Raw genomic sequence first — 25,909 nt, 5'->3', positions numbered from 1 at the left:
TATTTCCAAAGGACATCCATTACCTTGCACTAGATAAGGGTGAATTGGCGCTAGCTGAAGTGGCAAAGAAAAAGGCTAATGACATTGATGCAGAATCAATAACTGCTGGAGTTGGTAAGAATTAATACTGTTTAAAAGGGACTTTTTGTTTTAATCAATACTTGTTCTATATCACCAACATGTTATACTTGTAGGGGGTTATTGGTTAATTCAAACTGTTTCCTTGGAAAAAGAGACAGTGTCTTTATTTGTGGGAAAGAAAAAACGCTTTTAAAACAGCACGACTGCTTCTGACTCAATTCTTACTTGTATGCACAGTGTAGAGGCTACAAAGTGAAATAGATTAACATACCTCCGTTGTACAGAAATCACGAAAGAGTTAATTTCATACAAGCAGAATTAAGACTAAAGGAACCTAACTCTGAAATTCTTATACAAACAAATATTAAAGGCCAGATGGTAGAGCTTACACAGCCTTCCAGGTATGTACTCCTACAAAGGAGTCCCAGTAAAGAGAATTACATTCATTTTGTGCATCCACTGGAAGAGTTTGGACAAAGTAAGTATTTGCCAAAATGGCCCCCTGTTCTGGAATTAAAGTAGTTTTGTTGCAATCAGTGGGACTTGGCATTTTAGTAAGGTGTGAGTAAGCCACAAATTGTATATCACAGGGTGCATCTACACATGCACGTTACTGCAGAATAGACTAATTAGCTCTTCAGTAAAGCATCACCATCTACACATGTGCTGGTGTTAGGGCATAGTAAATTTATTAACTGTGCTGTAAGATAGTATGGAGACAGTACTATTGTACAGCAGAGTATTTGTATGCACTGAAACACGTGTAGCTGGTAACAGGGGCTGGCTGCAGTACAAGGATGCTAAAGTGCAGGGGCTGCCTGCTCTTCTGCCCCAGCCAGCCCCAATGCTGCCCAGTGCCGCTACCTGGAGTCCAGGGCTGACCTCCTGGGCCCCATACCAGGCCTCAGCTACTTTGTCTCAGCCCAAAATGCTGCAGTCCCAGGTGCACATGTAGACCCTGCACCTGGGAGCAGTTGATTCTGTCATGGACTATGTCAGAGTTTATTGCTCCATCTTAATTGTATGTGTAATTGCACATAATTGCACCCACAAAGTAGAAAACTAAGACCCTTTTTTCTTAATTACTTTAATGAGAAGTATTAAGATGTATATACTTTTCTGTTTGTTAACTCCGTAGCAAGAGCCAGGAAGGAGAGATCTAAAGAAGATACTAGGCAAAAGTTGTACTGTAAAACAAAGTGAAAAGGGGTAGTAGCATTATGTGCATACTGGGCCCATCTACATAAAATGTTATAGTGACGTAGTATTGGTGGGCACTAATTATGACACTGCCACTACTGTGCAGTAGCAAGTAGCTCATTACTATTGCACAGTAGGGTCAGAAATGACCCATGTGCTGCTGGGACTGTGCAGTACCAACTGCACAGTCAGGGACATGTGTAGACGCACCTAGTATGTATTATATTGTTTTCCTTATTCCAGTGCGGCTCTGCATAGCAAAGGAAATCATCCCTTTCTGTGATCCTTGATCCTTTTAATGAAATAGGACAGAAGGATGTGGAGCCCACCCCTGCCCCAGCCCTGGTACAATCTGTGGGCAAGGCAAGAGCCCCCAAGGGCACACTTGCCTGCCTGTACACTAATGCCAGGAGCCTGGGCAACAAGCAGGATGAGCCCGTCCTCCTGCTCAGTGCAAAGAAATATGATGTCATTGGGATAACGGAGACCTGGTGGGACTCCACCCATGACTGGACCACGGGGATAGAGGGCTATACCCTGTACAGGAGGGATCGTGTTGAAAAAAGGGGCGGGGGTATAGCTCTCTATGTGAAGGAAAGCTACATGTCCCTGCAAGCTGATGTTGGCGACCGGCATGGACAGCTAGAGACCCTCTGGGTAAAAATTCGTGGGGAATTCGGCACAGGGGACACAACGGTGGGAGTCTACTACAGACCTCCCACTCAAAGTCCCGAGCTTGACCAGGAGTTCACCCAGGAACTGACTGAGGCCGCTTGCTCCAGGACCTTGGTTGTCATGGGTGACTTCAATTACCCGGACATCTCGTGGGAAGATCACTCAGCTAAATCTGAGCGGGCGCAAAGCTTTCTCTCATGCGTGGATGACCTCGACCTGACTCAAGAAGTCTATGGGCCAACGAGAGGCAAAGCGCTGCTTGACCTGGTACTGGCTACGGGGGACGACCTAATCGGCGACCTAGTGATTGATGGGAAGTTGGGTGACAGCGACCACGAGCTGATCACCTTCACCATCCGCCGTAAAGCTGGCAAGTCAGTCAGCAACACAGAAGTCCTTGACTTCAGAAAAGCCGATTTTGACAAGCTCAAGAGGCTTGTCAGTCAGGCCCTCAGGGACCATGACCCCAGGGAGTTGGGAGTTCAAGAAGAGTGGTTGCTTCTCAAGGAAGCGATCCTCAGTGCACAAGCTAAATCTATTCCAACACGGAGGAAAGGCAGCAAGAAGGCACAGCAGCCCCCCTGGGTCTCCAGGGACTTATCGGACATACTGTGGCTAAAAAGGAAAGCCTACAAAGGATGGAGGATGGGATTCACCTCCAAGGAGGATTACTCCGTGCTGGTCCGGTCCTGCAGGGAGCAAACCAGGAAAGCCAAAGCTGCAACTGAACTCCAACTAGCTTCAGGCATCAAGGACAACAAAAAGTCCTTTTTCAGATATGTGGGGAGCTGGAGGAAAAGCAAGGGCAATGTTGGACCCCTGCTAAACCAGATGGGGCAACTGACAACTGATGCCCAGGAAAAAGCCAACCTATTAAATAGGTACTTTGCGTCAGTCTTTCATCAGTCACACGGGATGCCCATGCCTGCTATGGGACAGGGAAATCTGGATGAGGGGGATCCCCTACCCTCCATCAATGCTGACCTCGTGAAGGAACACCTTGAGAAGCTGGATACCTTCAAGTCAGCTGGCCCTGACAACCTGCACCCCAGGGTGCTCAAGGAGCTGGTGAGCGTCATAGCCCAGCCCCTGGCACAGATCTTTGAAAACTCCTGGCGCTCTCGTGTAGTGCCCGAAGACTGGAAGAAGGCCAATGTGGTGCCGATCTTCAAGAAAGGGAGGAGAGTGGATCCAGCTAACTACAGGCCCATTAGCCTGACTTCTATCCTGGGGAAGATCTTAGAAAAGTTTATTAAGGAGGCCATCCTTGAGGGAATGGCCCAGGCTAACATCCTAAGGGATAGCCATCACGGGTTTGTTGCGGGTAGGTCTTGTTTGACCAATCTCATTTCCTTCTATGACCAGGTGACCTATCACCTGGACAAGGGAGAAGAGATTGATGTCATATATCTTGACTTCAAAAAAGCTTTTGATCTGGTATCCCATGATCACCTCTTGGCCAAACTGGCCAGTTGTGGCTTTGGCTCCACCACGATCCGCTGGCTGGGAAATTGGCTTCGTGGTCGGACCCAGAGGGTTGTGATTGATGGCAGTCACTCATCGTGGTGCCCTGTGACCAGTGGGACCCATACTGTTCAACATCTTCATTAACGATGTGGACATTGGAGTCAGGAGTGGACTGGCCAAGTTCGCCAATGACACCAAACTTTGGGGCAAAGCATCCACGCCAGAAGATAGGCGGGTGCTCCAGGCTGACCTGGACAAGCTCAGCAAATGGGCAGACGAGAACCTGATGGTGTTTAACACCGATAAATGCAAGGTTCTCCACCTTGGGAGGAAAAACCTGCAGCACCCTTATAGGCTCGGCAGTGCTACGTTGGTTAGCACTACAGAAGAAAAAGACTTGGGGGTCATCATTGACCACAAGATGAACATGAGCCTCCAATGCGATGCTGGGGCTAGTAAAGCGACCAAAATGCTGGCGTGCATCCATAGATGCTTCTCGAGCAAATCCCAGGACGTCATTCTCCCCTTGTACTCGGCCTTAGTGAGGCTGCAGCTGGAGTACTGCGTCCAGTTTTGGGCTCCACAATTCAAAAAGGATGTGGAGAAGCTTGAGAGAGTCCAGAGGAGAGCCACGCGCATGATCAGAGGTCAGGAAAACAGATCTTACGATGACAGGCTGAGAGCCATGGGACTCTTTAGCCTGGAAAAGCGCAGGCTCAGGGGTGATCTGATGGCCACCTACAAGTTTATCAGGGGTGACCACCAGGATCTGGGGGAACATCTGTTCACCAGAGCGCCCCATGGGATGACGAGGTCGAACGGTCACAAACACCTGCAAGACCGTTTCAGGCTGGACATAAGGAAGAATTTCTTTACTGTCCGAGCCCCCAAGGTCTGGAACAGCCTGCCAGCGGAGGTGGTTCAAGCGCCTACATTGAACACCTTCAAGAGTAAATTGGATGCTTATCTTGCTGGGATCCTATGACCCCAGCTGACTTCCTGCCCTTTGGGCAGGGGGCTGGACTTGATGATCTCCCGAGGTCCCTTCCAGCCCTAATGTCTATGAAATCTATGAAATCTATGATTAAAACACAGGATTAGAAATCAGAAAATCTGTAAGATCTAGGTCAGTTAATTTAAGAATAGACTGTCAAAATGAAAAACAAAGAACTTGGTATTTTCATCTACACCTGCCTAATTATGCAAGGAAATTACATTGTACACATGTGAGTCAAGTATATGTATGTGGTTAGTTCATTGTCCAAAGGGTGGTCTATACATTTGTGTATATATAAAGTGCTTGGCCATGTTGTATATTTCCATGCAGACATTATCACCAGCGTCATCATTCTTCCAGACCCCAGGTGCATGAGGGAGTGGCAGCAGTCACTCCTGCTTTGGGCTCCTTTATCCAGATTCCCATATACCATACTTCCACCTGTTTTCCCTGCTACTTACATTATTGTAGACAAGAATTCCCATTCTGGGACCTCCTATTCATTTACCATTTTTCACAGTGTATAAGTCAGTTTGAAGCCAACATATTTACCTTTAAATTTCCACTTCGACTTACACAGCATATCAATGCTTTTGACCTCCACCCCAGTGCTAGCCCAGCTTCAGCCTTGGCCGAACCCTGGCCTGGCCCTAACCCAACCCAACCCAACCTTCTTCACCTAGCACAAGATGGTGTCCCTGTTGCTGGAAGCTCTGGGGCCCAGGCTTGGCCTGACCGTGGCCTGTGGGCCTTCACATCACCATAGAGATACCACTTAGCTGCACACTGAGCCCAGTTCCCATGCTTTGCAAGTGGCGCTGCCACATCAGCCAAGTGCCAAACCTAGCCCCATCCTCTGCAGATAGTGCTGCCTGGGCTGCACCAGCTGTGCTAAGCCTGGCCCAATCCTCATCCCCTGCGAGTGGTGCTGCCTAGGCCACGCCAGCTGAGCCTAGGCAACACGCCAGCTGAGCCACACCAAGCCTGGCCTAGTCTTCTGCGAGTGGCACTGCCTGGGCCATGCCAAGCAAGCACCGAGCCTGGTCCTGTCCCTTGTGAACAACAGTCCGAGCTGCGCCAGCTGAGCACCGAGTCCAGGCCCATCCCCTGAGAGCGACGCTATGGCATGTGTCCATCCCCCAGGTGCCCGGGCCACAGTGAAATCACTCAGAGGCTAGTATAAGTTTACCCTATATTTCTGATCCAGAAGGTTATGTCAGCTTATATACTGGATCTATGAAAATCGTAACTTTTTGAATCAGAAAAATGGGGTCACTTTATACACCGCATCAACTTGTATACCATGAAATATGGTAGTCTGTTAGCTATGTGCACATGTACATTTGTTGTCACATAACTGGTAAAAGTTTAACCCTTACCGGCCATGTGTACATGAGTAGGAAAAAAATACTGCACAGTAGCGCGTCAGAGCGTGGACAGTGCTAATATGCTACTGTGCAGTAGCATAATTTGATAGATGTTCCCCGTCACTACTGCATGCTAGCCACAGTGCAGTAGCATCTCATGTAGATGCACTCAATCTCCTATATCTTAGTTTCATTATATGTAAATTAGAGTTATTAATACTTAGAGATTTTGTAAGGTTAAGTTTATGCCAGTAAGCATAGTGAAACTCTTGCACAGAATACCCTCTATAAGTGTAAATTATTATTATTGTAAAATAAACTTCTTCAATTTAAATGATAAAGTCAACCCTGCATCTAATGTAATCTTTAAATTATTGCCATTTTGTGATTAATTAATTTTTAAATACTTAAGTACATATTTCAAATATTTGATACGTTCATGGTCTCTTGGTTGAATTGTTGCTGAGCCTCAGCATATTTATTAGTAGAGCCCTAAGGGCCTGATTCAGCTTCTGTTGAAGTCGGTGGGAACCTTCTCATAAGTTTACCAGAAGCTGGATCTAGCACTAAATATTTAAAAACCAATTTTGTTCTTTTATTTCTGATTTTACACTCAACTTTTGCTTTATGCCACTTCAGTTTAAGAACCTATGAGAATTGTTAGTAAATGGGGTTTCATGTGGTATGGACATTGCTTAAAATGAAAGTAATATTGATTAACACATTATGTGCATATTACCATATGAATGCAACATTAACTTTGAGAAGTGAATCATGCTTACATCAAAAGTAAGGTTCAAGCAGTGATCCTCATTCTACCCCTTAGTGTGGACACTCAACAAGAGGATGTTTTATTAGCTGATCATGCAGTATTTGTTCATTAGTACACATATGAATTTAAGGAGTTTTAGACAATGGACAAATTATTGAACTTCTGTAACTTAAAAAGCGAAAGAGACTCACTGTAGACCTTCTACATGTAGTGACTGTTTATCCACGTGTTCTTATTGTACTGTAAGTGAAAACTAAACTGGAGGAGTTTACACTCCTTCTTGTCAGCATGGAGGTAGAGAAGGATCTTGGAGTCACTCTTGATTCCAAGATGAACATGGGTGCCAATGTGAGGATGCAGTCAGGAAGGCTAACTGCACCTTGTCATGCAACCATAGATGCATCACGAGCTGGTCCAAGGAGGTGATCCTCCCCCTCTATGTGACACTGGTCAGGCCACATTTGGAGTACTGCATCCAGTACTGGGTGCCGCACTTCATGAAGGATGTGGCCAGCTCCAAAGGAGGACCACTCACATGATCAGGGGGCAGCAGGGCAAGCCCTATGAGGAGAGGCTAAGGGACCTGAACCTATTCAGCCTGCACAAGAGAAGGCTGAGAGGGGATCTGGTGGCTGTCCAAAGGGGACCAGCAAGGAATGGGAGAGACCTTATTCCCCCAAGCACTACCACTAGTAACTAGGAATAACAGCCATAAGTTGGCTGAGTAGGTTCAGGCTAGACATCAGGAGGCACTACTTCACAGTCAGGGTGGCTAGGATCTGGAACCAACTTCCAAGGGAAGTAGTGCTGACTCCTATCCTGGGGGGCTTCAAAAGGAGGCTCAATAATCACCTAGCCAGGGTTGTTTGACCCCAGCATCCTTTCCTGCCCATGGCAGGGGGTTGGACTTGATGACCTGCTCAGGTCCCTTCTGACCCTACCTATTATGGAACTAGGAGCTGCTGCTGAATGAAACAAAGCTAAATCATTGAAGAATGTCTTGCATTTGAAAGTTTGTCTAACTTTATCCGAGTTATATAGTTGGTCCAATAAAAGATATCACGCCAAAAAATCCTTGCCTCTTCAATTTAGCTGTCATTTACTACAGAATAAGAGTGGATAGATGCTTGATATGTTCTCATCTCCTTTTACTTTGCTTCCGTTGTTTGTCTACATCTATAGAAAGATCAATTATCAGCAGCCTCTAGGTATCACGATTTGTCTCATTTTCTGAGGAAGATTTCAAGGTCCAGTATAAATTCAGTGGAACCAGACTCTGTCTTCCCACTTCATTCCCACCACCCTGCCTCAACCCCAGGAGAGTTCCTCCACCTTCCCCCAATTCCACTCCAAGCATGCACCCATTCTTTGACAGAGGGGCTACATCTGTCACTTTTCTCCCACTCCAGAAAACTCCACACCTAACTCCTCCTCCTGCCCCCTATAAATCAAGTACAAAGACCAAAGAAACCTAACTAAAGAGTAAAAGAAAAAAGAAAGACCCTCTGTCCCCACCTCAGTTATCACCAAAGGGCAATGCCAAAGAACGCTCTTTAGAACAACATAATCATCATGCTACCTCATGCTAAGGAGTAAATGTTTTATCAATCTTGAACAAAGTAAGGGCCAAATACAGTATTGAAAAAAAGTCTGGATTTTTCTTTCCTTGGAGCTTTTTATATGATCGTGTAGGTATCCAGTAAAAAATTGTCAAAGTATACTACAGGCAACAAAAAGATCTGACAGATTCTGATGAAAACACTTAAGGAAATCTTGGACTTCTTCGGTATTTAAAGAGTATAGCCTAGGTACACCCGGGGGGTGTGCCCTGTCCTCCGATGACAGTGGTGATGGTCAGGCAGGGTGCTGAGGAAGGGGTCAGCTACTAGAGCAGCTTCCTTCTCTCTCTATAGAGGTAAGCCAAAACCAAATACTTAACTATGTACAATTTATTACAAGAATAAATACAGATTCTTAATATAAAACATAGAATATATACAAGGCTTAACATATAATACTATATATAATATTCCACAATTCGCATATAATACCAAATAACTTACAACCTATACAACACAATTAACACATGGGGATATTAACCTATATAACCCAAGTAACTTAACCATAATATTTCTTTAAACCATTGCAGATAACAATACCAATATACAGTGAGACATTAAAACACACAAACCATATAAACCCCCTATCTATATAGCCCTTAACATGACAACCTCAAAATAGGAAGTGCACTCAACACCCCCCTGAGGGGTTTCCCTGAAGTCCCTCCCCTTTAGGGCCCTGGGATGTGGACATGCCTCTCCCGCAATGGAGGGTGGAGGCAGCAGACCTTCCTCACCCATGTCAACCTCCCCTGCAGGGCCCGCTTCCCCAGTAACTGATGCTTCCTCTCTGGAGAAGTCAAGGCTTGTCCCCTGGTAGCTGATCCTGTACGAGCCTCTCCCCAGTGGTGCCTTCAGCTCTCCTCGACAGCCTGGCACCCTGCACTGGGCACCCAGGGCTCTCTCTCTTTCTCTCGCAGTAGCCAAGCACTTGCAGGCTTCAACTACCCGGTCTCACACCAAAGGTTCTTCCCTTTCCCAGGCCCTGCTCTGGGCACCAGAGCTCTTTTAGTGAAAAGTAGAGCCGCACTGTAGGGCTTCGGTCACTTGGCCTAGGGCTGAGGCTAATGTGAGCAGCCGCAAGTTGCTTCCAAGGCAGTTGTCCGTGTGCTGACCTGCGCACCAGGTCAAGCCTGAGCATCTGTGAGCTTCTCCCAGGGCCAGCTCTCCATGTGCTGATCTGCATACCAACTGCCCAGCTGTTTGCTGGTTTTGCAGGCTCAAGCTGCCTCAAGCAGCTCCTAGAGCCTGATCCTTGTGCGCTGATTTACACACTGCTGAAGCTAAGGCAGGGTCCCGAGGATAGCCATCTCTGGAACTCCTCTCTCCTTGTCATCCCTCATCATCTCTCCCTAGCCTACTGAGCACGCTCCCCTTTTATACTCTTCAGGGGATCAACCCCTGAAGTTCTCCAGACCTGGCTTGTGCAGTTCCAATTCAGGTCCAGCTGCTCCTTGCCCCTTACCTTTGGAAAAGGGTGGGGCATTGCTTCCCTTGTGCTGCCTCCAGATTGGTGGGCGGGATCTACCAATCAAACAGCAGACCCTCAATCCTGGGACTCAACCCAAGCTCCAAAAAGGTAAGCTTGCTATAAGACATAAGAACATGGAAAGTTTCAGTGAGGGTTTTTAATAGGGGAAATAGTAACAGCTGAGCTCCCTGCTTTTTTCTGCCTGTGGTTTGTGTATAAATAAGCATTGCTAGATTAATTCAGTAAAAGGTTTTTAAGAAGTAGTATTCATAAGAGATTTTATATTTAAAATCCTATGAGAATGCATTTGGGGCATTATGAGATCAAAATAATGGCACCATATGCTTTTCAGAGAAGAAATAAAAAGTTCTCTTTTTTACCCAACTCCAGTATGAACTGGAGAGAGGCAACCATAAATTTTAAGGCTGCTTTTAATCTAACTCTGAATTGAAGTTAAATTCTGTTGGATTTTTGCCAGGACAGATCTTTAAGATCCTTAGCAAAACTCAGAGATTGTACTATTAAATTTGTACTGCAACATATTTAGTACAGCTCAGTTTATACTGTTTTGATAGTGTGGAAATAATACACTTAATTGTCATAATGATTACAAACAGGGCACGTCTACACATGCTCATTTACTGCACAGCAACCAAAATTACTGCACAGTATGGATACACGTCTACACATGCATGACCACACTGCACAGTAAATATGGCATCGTGCAGGTATCAAATTTATGCCCAATTAGTTACTGTGCAGTAATGCACATGTAGATGCCTTACCACACAGTAACACTGTGTGGGTGGATTGATTTGGGACTAACTGTAGTCCCAAGTCAGTCCACACACAGCATTAATGTGCTTTAACATCTGCACATGTAGATACCAGCCTATTCCCACTTACTGCTCAGTAATTTACTGTGCAGTAAATTTAAGCTGGTGTTAATGCAGGTGTAGAGTTATAAACAGAATTTAACTTTGGTCCAGAGCTAAATTAAAAGCAACCTTGAAATCTATATCCTTATCTCTCTACAGCTCATAATGGAGACAGCTAGACTTTTTTTTGAATACCTGAAGTACAGAAAGGAACTCTTTTAAGATTTACTGGTGGAGGATTTTGTATTAATTCTTGTATGTAGCCTCCCAAAGCACAAAAAAATTAGTTTTGTCCACTGTAGGATAGCACATCTGCTCGACTCAACAGACTGTAGTTCTCTAATGAAAACTTCAGTTATCAAGAACTGACATGGCACAACCTGTTAGGATATGCCGTAATTAATAATGATCACGGAGGTGAAGAACTCAGCCTTTCAAACATCATTGCACAATGAATACCCAATGAAGAGCATATGTAGTAAATGTCAAAAAGTTTCCCAAGGCCAACTTCCAACAAATTACATTAGAGACCAGCAAGATGAATTTATTTTAACCTTCAAATCAATAGCTTTCACCCAAAAGGGATTCATGTTGTGACAAGACAGATAAATGCTGCATAGTTCAAAGGCAAACTGTGAAGCCCTGTACTTCTACTTAGAAATTATATGTAAAATATTGGTAGCTCTAATGTTTAGGCGACATTTCTAACAGTGGTGCCCTAATCAAAACACTGGCATTGAGATAGCCCCTCTCTTCTGAAGAGCCCGCTGGTGCGGACCAACCCAGCAGTGGCTCATTCATGTTACATGAAAAACATTTGAGGGGTTTTTTAGCATTTTATCTCAGATGTATTTTAAGTATTTATGAAAATATTGTAACTTTAAACATGTCAGCAGAAATCTTAACAACTGTCATAAATATTTAATGTTTTGACATATCCATTAACTAACGTTCAAAATTTTGGAGCACTAAATATTTCATTTTATTGGAAACATGCATCTCAATCTGACCCTCAAGCATTATTTCATTTCTTGTTAGCTTTGATATTTTATTATATTAAGTGTTTGTAATCAGCTACAATAACATACAGGTACCAGTTTTTCTTCTCTCAGGGTGCGTTGTAGGATACTGGATAACCTGGCTTAGAAAAACAACCATTCTCAAGCAATATTTTTAAAAAGTCCATTCTCAGGCAATTGCACCAATTCTGTTTGCATTTCAAGATCAAATTTAAAATTGCCTTTCTTGCGTCCATAATTATCCAAGGACTTGCTTTCACCTATCTAATACACATTTTTTTCCTCTGTCCCTCACAGTCCCACTGTTGCTGGTGGAGAACCTTTTCCTTTTGCAACCCTTGACCATCTGGAACAGCTTTCCTGTATCTATCTGCATCATTGTCCTTCCATTACATTTCAAATTTGAAACCTTACCCTTTTTCTTTCTGGTATCATTCCATTCTTCCTCTACTGCTGTTTATTGTTTCACCCTGTAAAATGTTTTGGGATATAGTATTACAAAAAGGTACTATCCAAAATAAGTTGTAATTATAATTACTCCAAATAAGATGTTTATGATGCTGAAGCTTCAGAACTCCAAGCACTTGATGTGCAGTTCTTTATGCCAAAATGTTTTGAAGATTTATGGCTTCCAACTTATATATATATAAGAGGACCACCTTTTCATTTGTTTAGATTCTCAGTTTAACTTATATATGTATAAGAGGACCACCTTTTCATTTGTTTAGATTCTCAGTTTAAGTCAGTCAGAAACCTCAGGAACTAGACCATTTGATTTGAGTTTGCAGTAATGAGACTTTTGTTCCCCAGGGAGCCCAGAAATGGCCATTTTAATCTAAACTAGTTCTTTAACATATGTTTGGCAGGAAACCTATGATAAGAAATGAGTTTCAGCATATGAAATGTGAGAATATTGTGCCAGGTAATAGCTTCCCAAACTGCAGCATCTCTTTAAATATGAGGACCGTCCATTCACATTAATGTCGGTAGGAGAAAAGGGCTCTCAGTCCCATATTGTGTGCAGCTCTCTTACCTTTAGTTGTGAATCCTTCCTTTAACATTTTGATCCACCTTGGTTATTACTATGTATTTTTAAACCACTTTGTCAGTTGAGTAGCTGAATGTTCAGATCGACTGTGTTGTTTGGTTACTTATATTTCTTTTAAACATTAGCAAAAAATAAGGGCTTATGTTTTCAGAGGTTCTGGACATTAATTGCTTCCCTTCACATTCTCTCTTTGAGCTGCATAGTACCATTTATTTGTTTTACTTAAGACAGTTATGCCAAACTATTTTTGGCTCCACCTCACCTCTTTTCACTTTCTTGTGTTGTGATGTCAGTTTTGATCTATACCTTCCTACTGCTAGGCAGCTTTGCCTAAAGACATAATCCTAAGCCCCTAATAATTATAAGTACATCAAAGACCTAGCTGGCTTGCTTAGCTGCAGAGGGTCTACACAAGGCTCTATGTACCTTAACTTGAAAGAGATTTATAGTTTTCTGTCAAGTTTTTTAAATAATCATGGCATTCCTTGGCTTTTCTTCTTACTTACTGTGACATAATGTTGTCTGCTCCAAAATGTGACTTAAAAAAGCACAAATACTAACCAACCTGAAGTACCCAATGAAATTAAGAGGCCATAGAACTTTTGTTCCTGTTTTAAAGTAAATTGATTCCCATTTCATTTGTAATACTTTTCAGCAGTATATTGCCAAATACTTGTTACAAATATCTATAGGAAATCTCAGACAGGCCAAACTGTTTTCATGCTATGTTAATGATATTTTGGATAGAGCAAAAAAATTAGCCATGGAAGAGTCAACTTTGGGATACTGAATTTTGGTGGATACAGCCATACATATATTACAGCTTACCTGTAAACAAAATTTCTAAATTCCAGTAGAAAGGAGCAGTTTTTCTGTATTCTTTATACATAAATCACTTCCTTTATGTTTAGCCTGTGTTGATCCTTCTTGCACACGATATGAGAACAAGATATATGAGGTCTTGGATTCCAGATATTTTCAATATACGTCTCTGGTACATTTCTGTAGGCTATAGTAAAGTGTGATGAAAACAGACAAAGTAAATGGACAACACTGAATTGACAATTGAACCATCTACTTTTTCAGCACCTGAGTAATTAGATAAATTGTGAAACTAAAAACAATATGCATAAATTCTGACTTCCTTTTAGGCAAAAAGGATACATTATTGTAAAGTCTTGGTCAATATTTGGATGCAAGGTCTTTGAGGAGATTTGAGGTTGTCCCAGGGGAAAGTGGGGGACAGAACGCCAAACAATGAACGGGGACCCCCTGGGGCGGGGAGCATGCGTCAAAAGAAAAAAGATACAAAAATAACTCAAAATACTTACAGGCAGCAGGACCTGCGGCTCAGCTGGAGCAAGAAAGGAAATCCATGCGGGTCATAAGCTGCACCTTTATCCAGCTGAAACCAGTCATTGGCAGTCACCAGCTGGCAGGGATAAGATGGACCACCGGGGAAGATGGCAGGGGGAGCAGAGCAGAGTTGGGGAAGATTCTGATGCCGGATGCCGTCCAGGATACCCCAAGGGAGAGAGAGCCAGCAGGAGTCTCTACACAACTGGGGAACAGTGTGGTGAGGAGACAGGGGAGCCAGAAGAGGCTCTCCGCACTGACAAGGACAGGATTGGCAGAGGGATGGGAGAGCCAAAGGAGGCTCCCCCTCCGGCTGGAGACAGAAGGGAGCAGCAAGGGGAGCTGTGGAGCAGAACAGCCAGAGGCTGGGTGTCAGCCCATAACATAAGAAGTAGCTGGATACGTGGGGAGATACCGCAGGATGCTGGAAGCTGGATGTTTCCAACAGTGGAGAAGGACAGCAGCGGCATATACCACACGGGGTGGAGTGAGAGGCGAAACAACCCCGGGCAAAGGGCCACGGTCTACACTGACCATACAACAGGCCAAACCTCACCAGGATCATAGGGAGTGAAGGTCGCTCCGTTACCCTAACAAACGGGCAGGGAAAAGGACCAGAAAGGTCCTTTCACACTTAGTTTGCATTAGGTTTTCCTTTTTTTAGTTTCCCCATTTTGGAGGGGCTGAGAGGGAGGGTGAGGCGATGCAGGCAGGATAGCATGGTATCATATTTTCTTTGGTCCTCCATCTTTTATTTGAGTGCAGCGTAAATTTAGAGTCCCAGGCAGGGACTGCTTGGAGACAGGAGGGATTGATTTTCTGAAACCTTACTACTGTCTGAGTTAGTTATCTCGGGAGGCAGGGCCTAGAACATGACAGGGCTACAAAGGCCATCAAGTTCCAGGGAGACATCATCGGGGGTACGGCCAAGAAGATCTGGTGACCCACCAGAGGTTGACGTGAGGTTGGGGTGTAGGGGAGGTGGAACCCCACTGATGACCGCCAGGTGGACTCCCCGCTGCAGCAGAGTGCTGGCTGGTTGGCCCCCCCACTGGTATAACACTCAAAGTCGTGGCAGGAGAGATTGGGGGAGGCCACCCAGGTGATAAACGGCTGCCCACTGGCTTACGGAAGACCATAAGAAGCCCTCTACCAGCCACCTGGACCAAGGCAGCACGCGACTGAATGTTACAAGCCCAGCAGGTACAGATGTATTATAGACAAGAGTTGTAAGTGAATCAATACTATGTTTAGTGATATAGGCATTTGAATAGATGCTTTTTTTTGTAGCTGTATTAAAAAATGCATAAATTAAATTATATAACTTTATGTCCATTTCAGGTGTGATCCAAGTCCAAAGCCATTAAAAAATTCTCTAGTGTTTTTCACAAGTTATGGACTGTTAATGTTAATGACTAGGCAAAATTCCAGCTGAGGTAATTATATTTTGCCTACCTCTGGTATATTCTGTGTTCAGTTCCAATTAGAATTCAGTATTTTTTACTTCATATACAATAGTGCAGTGGTGCACTTACTGTTAAACAACTACACTCCTTTACTTCAGAAGTGGCTGCCTTTCAGAGCTCTATGAATTGGCACATGCATGTCTGTGCAGTGTAATATAAAAAGAAAATTGGCACTATATCCCACCCACAGAGTTTATTCATAATCCTTGGAGAAATGATCAGCAGATAAATTATGTGGGTAGTGAGTACAATTAGTGTGAATGTAAGTGCACAATAAACCATAATTATATATACTTTATATAATTATACTAATACTTTTGGGATCCTCAAGGCTGAAAATGACTTTCTACATAAAAAAAGATTTTATTAATGAAATAATTTTTCTTACCGTATTTTTTAATATTAGGGATACATAAAGTATTTAGACATGTAAACTAATGTCGTGTTTCAAAATACAAATTTGATGCCCCACATTTGGCATTTGTTTAAGTTTTGAGAAATGGTATAAAAGTAATATCAGAATAAGCTTAGGATGGCCGCCTGATTCATAAATATCTTTGCTAAATGTGAACAATGCAGTTTATGCTCAGGATTACCCATAAAAGCTTCACCGTATGGTTCTCCCAAGTATATATTCTGTATATACAGAACTACAAGTAAGGTACAAAGGAAACAAATATTCTACACCTTAGACCTGTACTGATTCTGCTCATTGAAGTCAATTTAGAATAAGGCATGCATTTTTAATGGTGTAGGTAATCAACCATTGCAATAAGTATTAATTTCAAAGGAGGGGAAGTTGGCTAAAGTTAAATGCTTCTGAAGAGACCATTGGTAACAGCTTGGGCAAGGAAAAGAAACCAAATCATAAATGTCCATGCCTCCTTTTGCACATGCTCAGCGTGTGTGTCTGTGTACATGTGTGTTTATCTGTCTCCGTGTGCGTGTGTGCCTGTGTGTGCGTGTGTGTCTGTGTCTGTCTTTGTGTGGATCCATGTCCGTGTGCAAAAAGTGAGAGTAGAGTGTGCACACCTGTGTCTGTGCGTGCCTGTGTGCATGTACATTTGGCCATACCGGGGGCGGGGAGCAGGGAGAAGAAGCAGGCATGTGGGGGAAAGGGCCCCTCTCCCCTGACCCCCCACAGCCCAGCTCCCATGGGGAGGGCTCCAATTTTGTGCTTGCCCAGGGCCCCAGTACTTATTAATCTGCCTCTGTACATGCCTTTGTAAAAGTGCTCATTTTTCTCTTCAGAGGGTATCATGGCATCTTCTCTCACACATGGTAACATCTTCCCCAAGCATATGGGGGGGTTCATCTTAATATTTTCACAGTGCATTCATTTATTTAGGAGGAATAGCAGACAAACATACTTTCATAGCTGGTAGTATGTTCTTTCTTCTGTTCACTCTGTGTAATGTAACATTATGTGACAGGATACAACACATCACAGGACCAACATATCAGCTGAGGAATTTGCAGAAGAGCTGTTTCTCTGGAACTCACAACTATAAAAATGTGAGGTTTTAAACAAAATAGCATTTACAAACAGCAATATCTGAAAAGGACTTTTTAATCTATTTCACACCAAGTGATTCAGACTCAATATTCTCTGCAATGATGAGTTAAAAAAGCATTCATCAGCCCTAGCTTGCAACACGTCAGAAGGGAAATGGAGTCTGTACTTCCCTTTGTGTTTGGAACTGTCAGTATTTTTTTAATCGAACAATTCAGTAATTTTTGTACTGATCAAACAGGACAATATTGAACCATTATATTTTAATTCAATTAATTACTTTATCTGCTTTCAGCAATGGCATTAAACAAAGATAATCTCCCAATCTCTGGGCCAGCAGCCATCTAGGATGTCATGGTACACTAATGGCATAGTGAAGGTCTTGCCTGTTTTCTGTTTTAGAGAACTAAGTGAAAGACTAGGGCTGCAATTGGTAAATATGCTAACCTTTCACCTCTGGAGATTAAAATCAAATATACACCAAAACAGAAAGGAGTCTGATGGTCTTAATTTAGTCCCTATTTGAATGTTTTCAGCCTAATAAAACCAGCACAAGCCATAGTTTTTCACTGCTATAAGTCTCTTCTCAAGAGATACCTAGTGTTGTTATAGCAAGAATGTAACTTATTAAAGCTATGAAGAGAAGCTTGACTAGCACTAGTAGTTTCTTTGTTCTTGTCAGTGTTATCAGGCTGTCACTTTCCTGAACTCCAAATTTGGTGTAAATCTGAAGGGGGAGAAAGAGAGAGTCTTACCAGCTGGCTGAAAAATTGTTCTGCGGTGCCCAAAGTAACAAACAGGAACACTGAGTGTCACACTTTGTGCACAGTGGATACTTCCTTCTCTAAACTAAGACTCCCGTCTCTACATATTGTAGTTCACCCTTTCAAAATGCCTTTCCCCAAATGTTCTACAGTGTTTGCTGAGGCTTTTCTGTTTTTAATCTCAGAATCAGGTGAACATAGATAGCTATCAAGACCTCAAGAAAGAACAAGTCATCTTGCAGAAATAGAAGCACTTTTTTTTTTTGCATTCCCACATTCATCCTATATATTTTTCCTCACCATGTGTGTTGGCCAGACCTCCCTGTTCCCCAGAGTGGTTAGAAGTATTTGCCTTCTTTTATCGATATTCATTTTACAACATTTTCCAGTGCTGCCTTAAGGACAAGCTAACTCCTGAAAAGATGGTCCTGATTCACATTACATTTTAAATTAAATGAATTACAACTTTAAATTAAAACTTTAGCCTTAAATTTGGATCATGCTATTATTGCATAGCTTGTCTGTGTTATGAAATTACAAGATTTTTCAACATCATGATGAAAATATGCAATTACATCACACAGTGACACCCATAATTTCATTTTTGAATGGACAGAAAACAACCAATTTACTGCTTCTTTCTCTCTCATCATTAGGAAAAAAGATGGTGAGTTAAGACAAGAAAGCTGCTCCCTTTACTGTCTTTCAGCCACCATCATCTTCGTATTTACATAGTCCCTACCTGTACAGACATTACAAATCACCCTATATCCACACATAAGAGAAGCTATAATGTAATATAATGATTTTCTTGGCACAAGTTTGGGACAACCAGTGTTGCTTAACTACTGAAGAGTAATCAAGCAGATACTAGCCTGTACCTACAAGTTGGTGCAAGCTGTCTCCCATAGCCTGGTACCCCTTTAGGTCAAGGTATTCTTAAGGCAATAGGGATCAAAAGGTTGGCTACATAAATTACAAAGCTAAGCTGCTTAAAGAAGTTAATTTTGAGGCCACAGATCTTACAATACATTGGCCTCAATTGCACTTATTAATCAGTTAATTGGGAGAACACATGAGGAGGCTATGATTTTCACCAGGATACGATCATTAATTTATTTGTAGCATGGTGCTATCTGATTGCCTTGATTTACTGGATACATAACACCCATATATCAGAATGGCTTCTGCTCCTTGAGCAGCCATTCCATAGGCTCACAAGGAGTCACCTTTGCCTCCCTCTACCTTCTGATCCTACCTAGCTCCAGACTTTCAGTTCCCTACTCCCTAATCATTTCTCCTTGCCCCTTGAAGAGGACCTAACTCCCTCCCTCATATTAAATATGACTCCTTTTAAAATTAATTTATTTTTGATAAGGGGGTTGTATATGCTGATGAGGTAAAACAGAGTCAGAAACAGAGGTAAATATAGCTGTGAACAGATGGACTGTGAGTTCTAGAGACAGTAGGAAAAAAGCACAGGAGAGTATTTTCTGTAATCAGCATGCACTACAAAATATAACCGAGAAGGGTGAGAGCATTATAGTGGGAAGATGATTTTAAAAACAGAAGTGGCAGGCATGAGAACTCTTAGTGTTAGCCACTTATGGCCACTGACACATTCTGTGGGGCTTTACATGCTACAAGATTATTAAGAAATCTCTTGTTAGTATGGGAATTATTGTCAGTGTGGAATTAGATATCCTAGGCCAATGTGACTATAAGAAATTGCCTAACTATGAAATCAAGATATATCCCTTAATGCTGATTTCCTGGACAATTTCATTTAAACACACTTAGGAATGAATGTAATTTCCATTATAGTTACTATATGCAGTTGCTTTTACAGCTTGTTTTTGGCAGGTTCCCCCCCTTTGAAAAACCGATACAGATATTAAATTCTGCTCAGTTTCTAATCTGCCTAATTCTTCATTTCTCAAACCCAAAATATAGTTCCTACAAGATGTAGGTGTTGTACAGGGGGTTTTGGGGGAAAGGGGTTGGGTAAATATGCAAGCTTGTTTAAAAAAAAAAAGTATGTCTACAACTGTCTTAAGTTAAAACAGATCTTGCTGGGAGAGAGAGGCTTTCTCTCAACTGAGAGCTTTGTTCTGCGTGTGTGTGTTTTGTGTTCTCTGGGGGGAAGGTCTGAGGTTAAGGCAAGGGGGTGCGTCTACACATGCACTTTACTGCAGAGTAGATTAATTAGCTCCTTAGTAAAACATCACAGTCTACACATGTGGCAATATTAGAGTGCGGTAAACTACTTAACAGGCCTGCGTGAAGCAGCTAGTATTCGCTTTGTATTCAGATTCGGCCGATTCGAGGGACAGCGATGAAATTCAGTGATTCGAATCACTGTCTGGAATAGATTTGGCCAAATCTGATTCAGAGATTCGGCCGCTGCTGAATCTTCAAATCGGACAGGCCCCATCCCCCACCCCATGGCTGCCCTGCCCGGCCCCAGCTTCCAGCTCTTTACAAAAAAAAAGCCTCTGAATCACCGGCTGCTGCCAGGCGGGGGGGAGGGGGGGGCGATTCCCACAGCACCCCACTGCCCCACACTGCATGGGGGGCTCTACCATGAGCCCCCTGACTCCCAACCAATCTCCCAGCCCCCAGCTCACATTACTCCTGTCCCAGGCACACATATAAATAGATGCCATCCGTGCCTGGGTGCAGTTGACTCCAGCTTGAAATGCTCCAAAGTTTATTATATCGCCTTAATGTCACGTGCAGATGCATCCAGGAAATAGCATTCCAGGATTGGTCCTACTCCATTCAGCTCCTGAATCATTGTTACATTGAGCTAACCATTTAATGTCACTTTGCTTTTGGTTTTCCCTTGAATGATATACACCTTTGTTAACCACTTCAGTCTTCTTGGATGGAAGTTATAAATAAACATGTACAGTAAAAGCTCTGTTATCAAAATATGCCGGTTAAGTGAGCGGCCCTGGCCGCCACGTCTCACACCATGTCTGGGGTGTCCCTCCACCCCTCCCGCAGCATCGCTGCCCCTCCTGCGGGCCCCACAGGACAGGGAGGTGGGCCCTGCATGGCTTTTTATGCCCCAAGGGTATGGGGGCTCAGCAGTGCAGGCTGCTTTGGCACAAGCCGTAGGGGCTTGTTGAAACTGGAAGTGCCACAGTGGGCACTTCCAGTTTCACTTTATTTTATAAGCTGCCACGCTGGTTAGTGGAGCATGCTGGCTTGTAAGATGTCGGATAACAGAACTTTTACTGTAGTATTATTTGTTTTATGATAGGGTTGTAGTATTATTATAGCTTTAATGGGCCAGACAATGTATGAGATGCAAGAATTGTCTGTGGTGTCTTTTACTAGAGCAACCATATAGTTGGGAGAATTATTGGACAATCCTTTGGGCATCATGTGACCATACAGGTCATGTAAACTGTTTACAGGGTGACCTGAAGAAGGGTACTTGCCTAAAGATCTTGTTCAATATCTCTCCACCCTATAGCTGGCCCAATAAAATATATCACATAAAATTGTTGCTTTATAGTATAATTGGACTGACTAGATAGTTATACCGCAAGTCTGAGCTAGGGTTTAATGTAGCAATAGGATGGCTGTGCAGTTTAGTGGATAAACTATTGGTCTGAGAATGAGACCTTGGTTTTGTTTTCCATTCTGCCCATGATATTCTGCATGATTCCAGGCAACCTATTTCTTCCATCCTTTGTAAGTATTTTGGGGCAAGAACTAGTCTTTTAATCTGTATTTGTAGAGTACCTAGTATAATGGAGGCCTAATCATGGTTTAGGTTCACCCACAATACAAATAACACTTGGTATCAATAGTTCTATTCATGTTTATTTTGATTTTTTGGGTCCAGCCTTCCAAGCTTTTATTTTTTTGTATTTTCTTGTCACAGGCTAACCTTCTCGGTAGGTGAAACCTGGGAAGCCGGCAATCTTTAGTACACTGCTTCTTAATCACATTTACCACTAGGTGGCAGTGTGACCCTGAAGCATTACGTGTAACTGTGGTAATTTTAGGGTTAAACAACTGTGCAGCCTCATTTTACCTTAATTTTAACTTTTAGTTAAAAAAATTATAAACTGAAGAACAAAAATATGGCAAGGGGAAGGAATCAGTTTGGGCTGATTTGCAAATGAAAGGCTTGAGTCTGCATGGCTTTGAACACTAATCAGCATATGGCTGCAGTTGGTCCTTAAAGAGCAACTGCAGTAACAATAACAGAAAAACTGCTTCTGAACACACAAATCTGACTGTAGGTTTAGGAATCTAGGAAGTACCAGTAATACCATTATTTATTGTCAACCAATACGAGGGAAATCCATTCACTTAAATGCAAACTTCAAGCTATTACTACATATCAGTTCATAATGGCATCTTAGTCATATCAGGGCCCTAAATAAAAACTAAATCAACATTCTGACATTTCAAAATTTCCAGCAACACAGCTGTTCAAAAAAATTAAGCTTCAAAAATTAAATTGTGGAAAACTATTAAAATTTTCTGTCAAAACTGATTTTTTCCCACGGGTTTTTCCACATAATTTTATGATGTGTCAGGTAGGAGTAGTTCCTATGACATGACAACACTGATACATCATGAAATAATTTAAAAATAAAAATAAGAACAAAAACATAACATTTTCAAACAAAAACATTTCTGAAATGAAAAATATGCTTTTAAAATCTCTGGGATTTTTTCCCCTAAATTAGTTATTTCACAAAAGATTGCTTTTTTCACTTTTTCAAAACGGTATTTTTTCAATAGAAAAATGATTCGGTGAAAATCCCTTCCATATTTTATGGAATGGGGAAATTCTTATATTGACTTCAGTGAGATTTTAATCAGGTTAGCATCAAGATATAGTAATTTGGGTTTCAGAAGGATCAAGATATTTTCTCAAGAGATCTTTTTGATTCAGCGTTGCCTCTCTTCTTCAGTAAAGTGAGAGGGATTGAGAGTATCACTTGACTTACCATTTTTAATACTTATAGATTAGGTATTTTATGCATCTGTACTATTATGGTAAACACTAGGCAGATTTTTGTTTAACTACTCCCAGTCCTCTATAGGGGTAAATAATATGCTATCCACCTCCAAATACCACAGGAGTTGTCTGTATTGTACATATTTATGTAGTATTATATTGATAAGTCTTAGCTATAACAAGATCGTTTTGGACAGTTTTTTCGTTAGAATTCTAAAAGTTTATCTGCTAATGTTTGCTTGTTTGTGAAAGATTTCCAAAGCCTTTTCATTCTGTCCTTTCACTTTGTATGCTCAGAGAAACTATTGGTGCTAATCCTACCCACGTCTTCATATTAGATGTTATTATTGATATGTGAGTATGAACACAGAGAAAAAAAGTTATGCTATTAGTAAGCGAGCACTTGTATTTACACTTAAACTTGATACAGTAATCTAATCTATATCCTAAACACAGAGAGCACATTTCTGTAAAATAGTATGCATTGAAAAAAATGGAATATATTCTTCTATTTATACTCTATTTCCTTTAATCTGTTCTTCTTTGAAAGTGCTGTGCTGTGGCTTGTATATCACTCCTTGTTTATTCGGATTATGCAGTTCTCAGTTTCTTTATCTCCCCTGAGAACTTACTCTACTACTGATGTACAACAGTGAAAGTTCATGCTAACTTTTTATTACTTATACTTTTTGTAACATTATTTTATTTTCACATGCATTCTGCTTGTTACAACAGTTACATGAAACTAATAAATAACACTAGAATGATAAAATCCTACTATTTGAAAACCATGAAATTATAGTAAGCATAAATAGAAAAGACATATTAGGTCAAAGGGCCCAGTTTCAAGTTTAGGCAAGGCTATTACCTACTGCTTTGACTAACCTCATTTTAAATGCTGCAGGGATAGACTTTCCACCACTTCCTTACAGTCTTAGTCCATTGACCTTGTGTTTTTTTCTTGATACAGTATGGATCCTCAGTTTTCATTTCCTTAATTGCACCAGATTTCTACTCCTTTGTACCAGATTAAATGTCCATATTTAAGTCTTGCCCAGCTCCTTAATTGCACCTCATTTCTACTTCTTTGTACTAGATTAAATGTCCATATTTAAGTCTTACCCAATGCTTGGACTGTTGGAAGGCATGGAGGGTCTGGGGTTTGTTTGTTTTTTACATGTTTATTTTCAGTTTGTTCATAGAGTTAAACATCAGAAATACAGAAAAATAAAGCATTGGCGAAGCTCCCATTCACTTCTGGGGAGCTAGGATTTCGCTGCAGGCTAGTCCCAACCTAGGCTTTGGGAATGGAAGTAACAGGCTCCAAGACTTTGGGAACAGGAGTTGCAGCTCTCACCACTTCTCAGCTTCAGGCTTCACTTCTACTTCCCTTCCCATACCAGACTCTCTAAGGGATTCTGGGCAATGTCTATTCATCTTCTGAAGGCAGCTTCCACCCAGTTCTTCTGCTGACAGATCTGTTTAAATAGACAGAAATAGAGCTCCTGCATTTCTAGAAATCTCATTGTAGAATAGAGCATAACAAGTACATTGCATTTTTATGATAAAATATGGCACTTATGCTACTGTTGTTGAAATATACCATCAGGCAAAGGTAGATCTAATCACAGAAGAAAGGAAGATAGTATGGATTAGTAGCTCACAAACTGGAAAGATCACTCCATCTGTTCTGTTCTAATATTTTCTGATTATGTATGTTCTATTTACAACGTATTAAAATCTAGAAAGTGGGAAGGAACTTAAAACAAAGATAAAAAGTTAGGTTTTTTAAGAATGCCACATTTAAATGTTTTAAAAAATGTATACAAATGTCGACTCTCCCAAATCATCTCATGTTTCACAATAAATTACTCTCGTATGGGGAGGATGTCAAATGGAGCACACAAACTTCAAATGCTGATATGGGTGTATAGTCTTTTAAAGGCCTGTGGGCACTTGGCCTGTGTGTTGTTAGCTATTGGCATGTCTGTGCAACAAAGCACTTGAGAAAATGACTGACAGGCCATAAGTGCATATCAGACACAACCTGTGCTTATATCTGCTTCAGTGACTTTATTAGCCACACCCTTCTTGTAAATTGTAAACTGTCAGTTATGGTTCTATAGTGATGTTTAAAACAAGGCAAGTTCTAATACCTCAACTTCTTTTATGTCTTACTGCCTTAAGGTACATTTAGAAAATGCATCTATGTTTTGGTCTTATAAGGTAGGACTTATCAGGAGCCATTGAACAGTGAGTCTAATAAATGTGCAAAGTAATGACTGCAAGCTGGAGTTATACCAGTATCTTAATGACTGTGTGTGTAGACAGAAAGTGTATGCAAACGGGTACTATGCAATGAATAATTTATATATGACATATATTTATATGTAGATTTGAACTATCTGTATCATTACATTTTACAGTGTAATTTACTGATGTATTACATCAATGTTACTAATTTGTATGCCTACATAAGAAAAAATTAAACATGGGTTTCCAAATAATGGAAACCCAACATAAATATAGAAATTTAAAAGATTGATACCTACCTCACTTTCATATTTTTTAAAATTAAATATCTTATTTCATATTTGAAAAGAATTGAAAGACATGTTAGGCCAAACAGTTTTGGCATGCCAAGACTCAAGTCCCACTGAACTCACTAGATCCTGGGCTTGCTTATGCCAAAGCTAAATTTAGTCTTTGCCTCTCATAAGGGGATTGCTGTGTGAACTAGGCTAAGGATGGAGTAGCCTGATTGAGACCATTAATGCCTTGCTGCATCACAACAAATACTCTGCTTATGTTAGGTATTTCCTTTTTATCTGTTTTGAGTGGGGGTGGGGAAGGCTGGTCCTAACTATTTTTTCTCATTAAAAAAAAAAGCTTCTTTTGATTAGTCTCTGCTTTATACACACACAAATTTCAATGCCTATGAATTTTTTACTTGATCAGGAAGTTGATTGAATTTGCTGCAAGGTTAAGTGTTAAAGGTTTCAGTCCTATGACCATGAATTATCAAATTAAATTCAGTACATTGCTTAAATTTTTAGCTGCAGTGCATTTAGTGTAATTGCTTTAGTAACTTGGGTGCTTAGTAACTACTACTATTCTGAATTTTAGTCTCTGAAGGACAGATCCCTGAAATAAGCCTTGAGGGGCACAGGTGGGCTGTTCCTTGGGTTTCACCTGTGGGGTCTCTGGGTATCTCTTCCAGTCTGAC

General features: G+C 41.6%; 1 protein-coding gene across 5 annotated transcripts in view; it reads left to right on the top strand.

Moving 5' to 3' along the window:
* WDPCP (WD repeat containing planar cell polarity effector) overlaps positions 1–25,909 on the top strand; it is a 307,079-nt gene that overhangs the window by 234,950 nt on the left and 46,220 nt on the right. For 4 of the 5 annotated variants that reach the window (XR_016442845.1, XM_090050455.1, XM_090050454.1 and 1 more), the window contains exon 15: positions 12–114. Coding sequence is in view for 4 of the 5 variants with exons in the window: in XM_090050455.1 (XP_089906581.1) it covers positions 12–114 (103 nt within the window). In the remaining variant the exon portion in view is untranslated. Of the gene's footprint in view, positions 1–11; positions 115–13,927; positions 15,321–25,909 lie in introns of those variants that run through there. The other variant, XM_090050453.1, reaches the window with a different exon arrangement.

The sequence above is a fragment of the Crocodylus siamensis genome, chromosome 1 (assembly GCF_052110815.1).
Source record: "Crocodylus siamensis isolate JL-2025a chromosome 1, ASM5211081v1, whole genome shotgun sequence".
NCBI lineage: Eukaryota > Metazoa > Chordata > Crocodylia > Crocodylidae > Crocodylus > Crocodylus siamensis.
Note: the sequence above shows the minus strand (reverse complement) of the source record. Positions and strands in the feature narration are given on the sequence as shown.